The sequence below is a fragment of the Puma concolor genome, chromosome C1 (assembly GCF_028749965.1).
Source record: "Puma concolor isolate L17-30 chromosome C1, mPumCon1.1.hap2, whole genome shotgun sequence".
In the NCBI taxonomy this organism is placed as follows: Eukaryota; Metazoa; Chordata; class Mammalia; order Carnivora; family Felidae; genus Puma; species Puma concolor.
Genome location: NC_141674.1, coordinates 216,897,426 through 216,907,747, shown reverse-complemented (window position 1 = coordinate 216,907,747; position 10,322 = coordinate 216,897,426). Strand labels below are relative to the sequence as shown.

The following is a 10,322-nucleotide window of genomic DNA, read 5'->3' as shown; positions in this document are numbered from 1 at the left end:
AAAAAATTTTTTTAAGAAAATATTTTTAAAAAACACTCTATTGTCTTGCGTCTTTGCTTTCCAAATTTAGGCCTATAAGCCGTCTGGAAATGTTCTGCACAGGCATGAAGGGGATTGAAGACTGTTGTCCACACCTGTGGCCCTTTCCTCCGTGCCTGTAGTGAATGGCTTGTCTGTTCCCGCCTGTGTCTGAAAATACCCTCACTATCTATCCCATGGGAGCCACAAAACAGTGGGGAAACCAGTGGGGTCCCGGGAAGCCTGTGGCGCACCGACGATGATGCTTTGCGCTGTCCAGCAGCCCCCTCCCACCGAGGGGCCCGGGGTGGCGACTGCCTTTGAGAGTCCCGCCGTTACCTGCTCAGGAGGCAACCACAGACTACTCTGTTGACGGCCTAAGTGCAGGGAACCTTCCCTGCCCGCCTCCCCTGTCCCCTGCCTGTTGCTTGGACATGACCTTCATTTATTTCCCCTTCTGGCCCCTCAACCGGGTTCTGTTCCAGGCTTTGCCGGGTCCCTGCCCCAGCCTGTCCCATCCGGCCCCACGATGGGAAGAGTGAGGACAGGCCTGGTGTTGTGTCGCTTCCTGGAGACATCCCCCATCGTCCCCAGGCTGGTGGGCACTCCGCCCTCCCACCCACCCCTGCGCCACTGGGGCACTTCCACCCTCCTTCTTCGGATGTGTATCACAGTCCCCGGCAGAGATGCCTCTTATCCCTTCAAGGGTGGGGTCCTGGGGGGCAGGGGCCAGACGGCCGCCTGCCTCCCCTCACTTCCCGGCACAGCGCCTGGCAGGGGACACACCATCAGCGTGGGGGCACAAACGTGGATTCAGACCCTCACACGATCCGGGGAAAGCGGACGTAAAACGACCCCATTGGAAGTAAATCCTCCCTTTGCCCCACTGCCTGGGCTCGGGGACGTTGTCACCTTCCAAGTCAGGAGTCCGTACTCCAAACGGCAATGGAGGCTTATTTTCCAAGGGAAGGAAAGAAAGGGACACTGATTATTTTACAACGATGCTTTTCGTACAAACTAAATTAAAAAGTGGCTTGCACGGCTGTGGTTCGGCACTCTGAAGAGGCAGCCTGCGCTTTACGTTCGGACCATCTAGCAAATTCCTTCGGGAGAAGCCAAAAGCTGGTGCTGACAGCAAGTATCCAAGACTTTGAGGGTCTCCAGGGCTGCCCTCCGGACCCCAGGATCCAAGTCCAACTGCAGCTCCTGGAGAGCTGAGAGTGGGCACAAACAGGAGAGTCGGGACCCCGCTCGGCCGTGCCCTCTGCCACGGGCAGTGGAGCTGGTAGGAGGTCCCGAAGCCGCTTGTGCGGCTAGGGGCTCACACGGGCTGCAGAAGCAGAACCCCATGTACTTGAAATCAGAAGATGGTGGGGGAGCTGCATCTACACACACACACACACACACACACACACACACACCATCTCAGCCTTCTGTTACTTCTCTGGGACAGAAAGATCGCCCACAGAACTCGCATGCGGTGTAGACCAGTTGAGGGATTCAGGGTGGAAACATCTCGTAGACATTCGTGATGGGGAGGCGGGCAGAAGGCCCAGCGAACGAGCGAAAGACCTCCCGGGTCAAATCGTTTTCTTCCAGAAAGCCCCCTGCAGGCTCGTCCGTCTGTGCACCCTGATTACACGCCCCCGTCCCTCAACCCCGCCAAAAACAAAAACAAAAAAAAGAAAAGAAAAGAAAAAAACAAAACGACAACAAAGGGTGCGCTGGCTCTTCCCCAGGCGCTTTCTCTAAATTCCCCGAATGAGGTCGAGGACTCCGCATAATTGAGTCTTCTCTACTTACAATTCCGTAGTGCCGGAAAGTCCAGTTTCTTCAGGTGATGCGCAGGCATCTGCTGCATAATAATTCCTAAAACGAGAGCCAGCGAGATGCTCATCACACAAATATTAGGCCAGTGGGAGATTCCATTTGACCTTAGGAGGTATCTGTTTAGGATTCCGCTGAAGATGCCTAGCTGAGAATCAGGCAGGTGTGCAGCTGGGTGTGATAGGACACATGCCGGGGGACTTCCGCCTGAGTCTGGCCCCTCCTCGGCCACCTCCCGCTCCAGGCCTGGGTGTGGCCCTCAAGGTCCCTCCTGCATCCCGAGACATCTGCTCGCTCACCTGCCAGGTCACACGCAGCAATCCTGATCCTTGGCAAGTTACTATTAACGTAGGTCATTGTTTCTAGCAAGAAGCTATGGAGAACAGCAGGCTTTTTCTGAGTCTGCAAATAGACACAGGATGGGCAGAGCCATGGAGGATGAGGCCTTAGAGATGGGCTGCTCACAGAGTGGGTTCCCATCTGTCTGATGCGGGAGGGTCTGCCCAGAGAGGGCAAGTGCATATCCCAGCATCGCATAGCGAATTATTAGCTGGGCAACTTAGGGACTTTCAGCCCCCTGTTACCTTCTGTCTGACCCAGAGAGGAGATCACATTGGCCTTTAGACTCTGTGGCTGTCCCATACCATAGCCACTGGCCACACGTGGCCCTTGAGCACTTGAAACGTGACTGGTCTGAATTAAGTGTCAGGTGCCTCCTGCATTTTGAAGACCGTACCCCCAAACTGGAACATACCCCGTTAATAATTGGCACATGGATTGCATGTTGACATGACAATGGTTTGGATCTACTGGGTCAGATAAAATCTATGATTGTTTGCTTTCCCCTCTTTCTCTTCTCTTAACATGGCTACTAGAAAACGTGGGGGTATGCGGCTTGCGTTATCTCTCTGTTGGACCGTGCTGGCCTGGACGCTTCACGCCTGGAAGGTGAGCACATGGTCACGGGAGAGAGGTCTATGGCAGCCGTGACCCAGAGCCCCAGGCCCCGGGCGGCCCTCCAACAGGCCCACGCCCTCAGCCTCCTCACCGGGATGGAGCACAGCATCATCTGGAAAACAGTCATCTCCTCGGCCGCACTGGTGTTACTTCGGCCCGGGCTGTTCTCCAGGGCCTTCCAGCCCCAGAAGTGCACACACTGAAACATGGTGGTCATGCAGGCCTGGAGGGGCACAGGGCGGGGGATGGCAGGGAGGGCGCCAGGCAGACCGAGGGGGTTCCCACGGTCTGGGGGTAGGGGTGGGGATGGCAGGGCTGGCGTTCCGTCGAGAAGCCCGGGGGCAGCCCCGGGGAAGTGTACCTGCGACCGGAGCCCCGCCAGCTACGCAGCCCTCTTGTCCCTCAGTCAGCAACCTCCGTGCCCTCAGCAGCCCTGCCCAGGACCTGCCCCTCTGGGAGATTGGGGTCAGGGGCCTGGCAGGGACAGATAGGACCGGGGTGAGCTTTCTCATTCCCAGACCTTCCCTGAGCACTGCAGCAACGGGGCCCCCCGGACTCTGGCCTCCGGCCTCTGACAGGGTTAGTTCACGGGAGGATAGGCTAGGAGACTGGGCAGGGGGTTGTGGAGAGGGGTTGGGGTACCTATTCGCCAGGGACACGCAGGGCAACCGTGTGCCTGGAACCAGCCAGGCCTTTGCCTCCCTTGTGGCCTCCCCAGCCCCCACCCCTCTTTGCCGTTCCTTCATTAGACCCTCTCGGCCGCCTTCCCAGGCGTTCCTTCCCTGAGGCTCACCCCGCAGGACAGCTGCTGATACAAGGTGAAAGACCAGTGGGAGCCACTGATGGATTTGTGAGGAGAGAGTCTCTGAGGGCTGAGAACTCATGGGCTGGGTCACCAGAGTCCCCGAGGCCGAGCAGGAGTCAGGAGTGCCCCGCAGGATGCCCCTCAGCAACCCACAGGTGCCGCCAGCCCACCCCACCCCGCGTGGACACCCGCAACCCTCACCAGGGCGGGACTCCCGGGACCCCGGAACTGGAGACTGAGGCAGGAGTGGAGCGTGAGCCGCTGAGTGCCCCACAGCTCTCGGGGAGGGGACAGAACTGCCCCTAATCTTGGCCCCCTCTCCCCGGCCCCCTGCCCCAGTCCACACAGGAAGACGTGTGGAGAGAGAAGACAGAGGTCAGGGTCACGGGCCTGCACGGGGTGAGGGGAGGCGGTCGGACAGGCAGGGGCTGTGGGTCTCCCCTGCCCTCCCCACGCCCGAACTGGCGGAAGAACCGGGCCCCCCGAGAGGGAGGGGTAACGGGCCACTGAGGAGGGATTTAAGGCAAATCTGGAGCGTGAGCGGGTCATAACACCCAAGGGTGATGATGGCAAGCTGTGGAATCTGCTGGAAGGAAAAGGAGGCTGGGCAGAGGGTGCCTGCAGGCCGTGACTGGGGGAGAAGACCGCCGTGCCGTGCTCCCCACAGCGCCGAGATGCCTCAGTAGGCCAGTTGGTGGGTCAGCCGGCCGGACCCCCTCCCCAGCCCCACGTGAGGAACGGGGCCGACCAAGAGGGACGTGGGGAGAGGCTGAGCCCGCAGACCCGCCTACGTTCTCCTTTGGGGACCAGAGGTCCCCACACTCTGGGCCACAAAGAGGAGGGCGTGTCTCACCTGGGCTGCCTCGGAGCAGGGGTCCTGGCAGTGCAGCATGAGGGGAATCCAGGCTTTTTTCACTTCCTCCTTGAAGAAGTGTTTCTTAGAGATCCTGACCAACTTTGCCAGCTTCCCAAACAGGACGAAGGCTTTTAAACGCAGCAGCTCACTCTCCTGTGGTCGACACGTACAGACGAGTCCTGAAATTCAGGACACAAGAAGCCCAACGAAACCCCAGCCACCTGCCTCTCCGTGGACCCTTTGGGCTGCCTCGGCCCCCGCAGAGGCTTCTGGATCATTCCCTCAGGATGGCGGCCCTCCGCCCGCCACCACCCAGGTGCCCAGAGAGCTTCTGCAGGCTGCGAGGCATTAAGAGGAGAGGCTCACGCCCTACGAGCAGGGGAGGGGTCCCACGAGTCCTAGAACAAGAGGGTTTGTTTTTCTTTTGCGGGATCCCAGGATCGGCTAACGGATGCGTGGGCACCAAGTGAGACCTGAGGCCCCTCCTGTCCCAGAGCACGTCTTTTGTCCTTTCTTACGGGGATAAGAGGTGCTCGCCCGTGTGTGTGGGTGCATGGGAAGCCCCCAGCGAGGGCCGGGACCGAGTAAGGCCACGATCTAGACTCACGTTGTCGAAGAAGGCCCTGCACCGCTCGGAGATGATGCCGAACGAAGACCCCACGTCGCCCTCCCGGAGCTCAGCCAGGATCTTGGCCAGGGCCTCCATGCCCTCGGAGGTCACGCTGGTGACCACGGGCTCCCGCAGGGAGCCCAGGCACTTCTCCAGTAACAGCTTCCGGTACTGCCTCACCTGGGGTGCCGGTGGGGGAGGGGGCCACGAGGAGCTTCAGTCCCCACCTGGTTCACGTCCCCCATCGGCCAGAACACGCCAGCCCCGGGCCCTCAGCCCCCCCCCAGGCCCTGCACCCTGGGCCCCTGAGCTCAGGGTCGGGCGCAGGACCTTCTTGGGGGCACCCAGGGCCATGTTGCCCAGGGCACGCAGGGAGAGCACCCTCAAGGCCTCGTCCTCCTGGTCCATGCCCTTCTCCAGCATCAACACCGTGGGCTTCAGCAGCTTCTCCTGGTACAGAACTGGGTCGCTCATGAACTAGAAGAGAGAACTTTTTACAGTCACCGCCCATATAGGCCCCTTTCTCAGCCTCAGGATGGGACGTGTGATGAGACGCAATGCACAGAATGGTCTCTGCGAAGAGGAGAGGATTCGGAGCCCCAGCTCCCCGGGACCAGCTCTGGGCTCCTCCGCCGGCCGGCTGGGGCCCCCGGCAAGTCACTTAACTCCTCTGAGCCTCCGTGGCCTCGCCTGTAAGAAGGGGCTGACACCAGTACCTGCCTCACAGGGTGGTCGGGGGGCTTCATGGAGAAATACACGGGAAAAACCTTGTACGTTGTGACCTTACGTTCATTCAGTTACCCTGACAAAGCAGCCACCGTGTCCAAGAGCCGTGCCTGCTGGGCCTGGACAGGAGTGCGCGAGGAGCGTGAACTTCACTCATCTGGGACTCCGAGAGTCACAAGGGGCCCAGCGTTCAAAATGCCAGGACTTCGGCCAACGGGGACCCCTCTGACGTGTGTGTGTGCACGCACACATGTACGCACACATGAATGTGTTTTCGATAAACCTAAAGAGGGGCGCCTGGGTGGTTTAGTCGGTTTAGCGTCCAACTGCGGCTCAGGTCATGATCTCAGGGTTCGTGAGGTCAAGCCCCGCGTCGGGCTCCGGGCTCCGTGCTGACGGCTCGGAGCCCGGAGCCTGCTTCGGGTTCTGTGTCTCCCTCTCGCTCTGCCCCTCCCCCACCTCTCAAAAATAAACACTAAAGGGGCGCCTGGGTGGCGCAGTTGGTTAAGCGTCCGACTTCAGCCAGGTCACGATCTCGCGGTCCGTGAGTTCGAGCCCCGCGTCGGGCTCTGGGCTGATGGCTCAGAGCCTGGAGCCTGTTTCTGATTCTGTGTCTCCCTCTCTCTCTGCCCCTCCCCCGTTCATGCTCTGTCTCTCTCTGTCCCAAAAAAATAAATAAACGTTTAAAAAAAAAAAAAATAAAAAAATAAACACTAAAAAAAATTTTTAAAATAAACCTAAAGAAAACGAAACACCGAATTGGTGACTCCAAAATGGGAAATGTACTATCCAGCCTTTTACAGAAAAAGGTTGCCAATGCTGCCCTAGGTGATGTTGGGCTCCTAAAGCATGTTGGGCATCATGCAGCCAACACAATTTCTCCTAAAAGTTTTCTGGCCAATTCCCTCAGGACCCTGAAAGTGCCCCGACTGCACAGAAGGGGAACTGGACCCCAGCGGCCATCACACCCTCCCCCGGTCTTCCTGCCTGGCAAAGCCCCTCTGACCCCTCAAAACCTTCCTGGGAGGCCTCCCCCAGCACCACCGACCCCGGCGAGAGCCAGGGTGCCCTCATCCAGGCCCCTGGGTGTTGCCGGCACTCAGCACAGCACACCTCACTTAGATGCACACCCCGGGTCGCGTGACGAACCAGTGAATGAACACGTCCCCTGCGGGGTGGGACAGTCTCCGCCCCCTGACTCAGATGCCCCTCAGAGCCTGGGCTCTTGCCCCAGAGAGGAGCTGGGGGGGCACCCCCCAGCCCCCACCCCAGCCCACCCAGCCCTCCGCGCCCTGAGCCTCACTTCCACGCAGACCGCCGTGCTGCTGATGCGACAGCAGAGGACATCCGAGTCCATGCCCCTGAGCACCAGCTCTGACAGCCGCTGCCTGTAGCCCTCCATGTTCCGCATGCAGAACCTGCAGGGGGGACAAGGCCAGGGGGCCGGGAGGGCTGCTCAGCCACTGCCCTGTGGAGCTGCTCTGGGGCTGGGCGCCCGGGGGCCATGTCTTAACCTCTCTGGGCCTCTCCCTCCTCACCAGAGGGCTTTGGTCAGGGTTTCGCTGGAATACCCACTTTTCGTTTCCTTTTTATAAAAAGGGACCCGAATGAGGGCCACTCGTGAGTGACCTGGACCCAGGAAGAGCTCTCCGCCTGCCCCCTGTGGCCTCGAGCGAGTCCCACCCTGCCTCTGACCTCACGTTTCCTGCCTTGGAGGGGGAAGGGTTGGAATAAAAGATTCCCTCTGCCCTATACGTTGCCATCCCAGAGTCTGGGACATGGGTCGCCTCGGGAGCGAGGTGTGCAGCCGTGACCTAGACCTCCAGCAAGGAGACGGCCCCGCAGGTCCCACTGCCCGGCACGGGGAGCCCGGACGCCCACCTGGCCAGCAGGCCCGCGCCTTGCAGGAACGTGGAGTTAGTCTGCAGGAGGCTCCACACGCCCTGCTCCTCCAGCGTGCGAACCAGCTGCTCGCTGCTGAGTCTTCTGAACAGAAGCTTCATGGACTTGATCGTGATCCTGGAGGAAGGTGGGGCTATGTCTCGACGAAGCTTCCCCCGGGCGCCCCCAGGCACTGAACCCGGCTCAGAGAAGAGGGGGTCCCCCTGTCCGCCGGGCCGAGCTCAAGGGGCTAAGGGCGATCACGTGGCAGAGTGGGTCCTCGAACAGCAAAAACCACACCGTGCTGGACTCATGTGAGGGAGGGTTGTGGGATCTGCTTCCAGAAGCTTCTCCCCATCAGGAGAGGACAACAAGGCCTCTTGGTGGAGGTGACTCTTGGGATCCGTGACTTCCCAGAGGCGATGTCCAGCTCGGGCCCACTGCTTTGCCCGCCATACCCACCCACCCCCGCCCTCGAGAGCACCTCTGCAGATTGATCTCCTTGGGCAGGGTCCCCATGTGGACGAGTCTCCACGTCTTGAGGACAGGCGACACAGCCTCTGGCCCCTGGCTGCCACTGAGCTGCAGCAGGAGGGTGTAGATGAGGTCGGGGAAGAGGTCCAGGACCTTGTCGTCCATATCCATCTTCTGGATGAGGAGGTGAATGGTGCACAGGGTCTGCAGAGACAAGGGCTGAGGCGTCAGGGCTCCTACTCTGAGCCCCCAAGGAGCCCCGGGGCCCACCCCTGTGACTTACCATCAGAGGGTCCACCGCGGCCAGGCGCCAGATGTCAGCTTTGGAGGTGGCATTGGCCCTGGGGGTGAAGCTCGCCTGCAGCCGGCCCATCAGCCCATGGAGCATCGTTCGGGCAAAGGGCACGTTCTCGGCCACGGCCAGCCACACCTCCGTCAGGTGGCTAACCAAAGACAAGAGACAAGAACTGTGGGTCACCCGCCTCGTACCCTGGCAGGTAAGAGCCCCTTTGGACCCCCAGGCGAGCCGCTGAGTAGGGGTTAGACTCCGGAGGCTGAACATCAGGGAGGTGGAGTGAGCTGCCCAAAGGTTGCATAACTAGAACCCAGGTCCGTGACTCCACATGCTGCTGTCTTTCTCTGCCACGCCCCCCCCCCCTCACCCCGGGAAACTGCGGCTCCACCACTAGGTGACCTTAGAGGCACCTGCCAGGCCTCCTGTCCGATGATTTTATAGGTACATCAAGCAACAGCTGCCAAGGACCCAATCTGTCGGGTCCTAAGCAGCTTGCAGATAGCACAGCGCCTCCTGCTCCCAACACGCCTTTGAGGATGATGTTTTCATCTCCGTAGCCCGCAGAAGGGGGCAGGAGGCCTGCAGAGGCCAGGTAGCCTGCCAGACTGCATTTGAAGCAGCTCCCCGCCCCCCAAGTCCAAGCCTGTGGCTCTGCCGAGAAGGGAAGGTCCCCAGGATAGGTTAACGGGCCGGGTGTGCACAGGTGCAGGGGAGCGGGGGTCTGGGGGGGGCTCTAAAAGGGCTAAAGCGGCAAGTCTGCCAAGATCCAACGGAACAAGGAGAGGCGGACACGGCCCGTGTGAATCCACAAAGCCAATCACACGCGTGCGGGAGGTGGGCTTGGGAGGGCACATGACCCGGTGCCCGGTGGCGGGAACCGAACGGAGGCGTGGGCACGTGGGCTCATCAGCAACCACTTCTCATAAAGGAGACGTCGGGGTGTAAGGAGACAAGAAAGCAGGACCTCAGCCTGCGACGGCAAGAAACAACCGCGTGAGCCTGAGGGACGACCTGGGTTCCGGAAAATCTCAGCCTGGCCGCCACCCCGTGAGACCCTGAACACAGTCCCCAGCTCTGCCGTCCCCAGATTCTTGACCGTGGAAACTGAGATAATAACAGGGGTTGTTCTGAGCTTTCAAGGTGGGGACAGTTTGTTACACGGCGATAGCTCACCAGTATAGCGAAAGCCAGCGTGACCCCAGCCGCCGAGATCGCCAGCCCGACGGAGGCCACACAGGGGCCTGCACTGCACGCCCCACCCCCCCCCCCAAGTCGGCACTGCTCCGAAAGCCACCATCCCCCATCAAATCAAGCAATCCGCACTGCCCTCCGCCCACAGCACAGCCAGGCCTGCCTTTCGCCCGGGCCAGCCCTTGAGGTTCTGGATCTGAGGCCTCTCTGTTCATGTGACAGCTTGCTGGGTGACACCTGTCCCCTCTCCCTCCACCAACGGTCTCCAGGCCTGTCTTTGCTCCGCAGCCTTGGCTGCTCTGGGGCAGCGCCCACCCCTTTCTGGGTTGTGCCCAGGGAACCCCGGTACCATTGCAAACACATGCCCCCGGTCGGGTGAGACGCTGCCAGCTGCCTGTGTGACACGGTGACAGAGACGCGGGGACTCAGCAGTCCGTGAGGATAACACCGGGAAGCAGGGGGTCACGAGGCCACCTGAGGGGCATGAGGTCCTGCCGGGTCATCCGTTGGGCACCTGGACATCCCCTCTCAGGGCAGCACTTGGAAGGACAGAGGGACAGGGTGGAGCCCCTCTGAGGCCCGCCCAGGCCTTGGTGGCCACGTCCTCAGGCGTGTCCTAGAGTGGCCCAAACTCAGAGGGCGCCCAGAGTTCTGTTCTCCACAGGGAAGGAAAGGGCTGCCG

The 10,322-nt window shown here is 60.5% G+C and overlaps 1 protein-coding gene across 3 annotated transcripts in view; it reads right to left on the bottom strand.

Moving 5' to 3' along the window:
• Window positions 1-1,006: 1,006 nt before the first annotated feature.
• The window catches only part of MROH2A (maestro heat like repeat family member 2A), a 45,315-nt gene continuing 35,999 nt past the window's right edge, over window positions 1,007-10,322 (bottom strand). For 2 of the 3 annotated variants that reach the window (XM_086719990.1, XM_086719989.1), the window contains exons 32-42: window positions 8,438-8,597; window positions 8,165-8,358; window positions 7,681-7,818; window positions 7,103-7,217; window positions 5,404-5,550; window positions 5,071-5,253; window positions 4,461-4,616; window positions 2,894-3,025; window positions 2,145-2,247; window positions 1,822-1,887; window positions 1,007-1,232 (exon numbers count right to left, since the gene is read on the bottom strand). In XM_086719990.1, the coding sequence (XP_086576116.1) occupies window positions 1,111-1,232; window positions 1,822-1,887; window positions 2,145-2,247; window positions 2,894-3,025; window positions 4,461-4,616; window positions 5,071-5,253; window positions 5,404-5,550; window positions 7,103-7,217; window positions 7,681-7,818; window positions 8,165-8,358; window positions 8,438-8,597 (1,516 nt within the window). In that variant the 3' untranslated portion in view covers window positions 1,007-1,110. The remainder of the gene's footprint in view (window positions 1,233-1,821; window positions 1,888-2,144; window positions 2,248-2,893; window positions 3,026-4,460; window positions 4,617-5,070; window positions 5,254-5,403; window positions 5,551-7,102; window positions 7,218-7,680; window positions 7,819-8,164; window positions 8,359-8,437; window positions 8,598-10,322) is intronic. The other variant, XM_086719991.1, reaches the window with a different exon arrangement.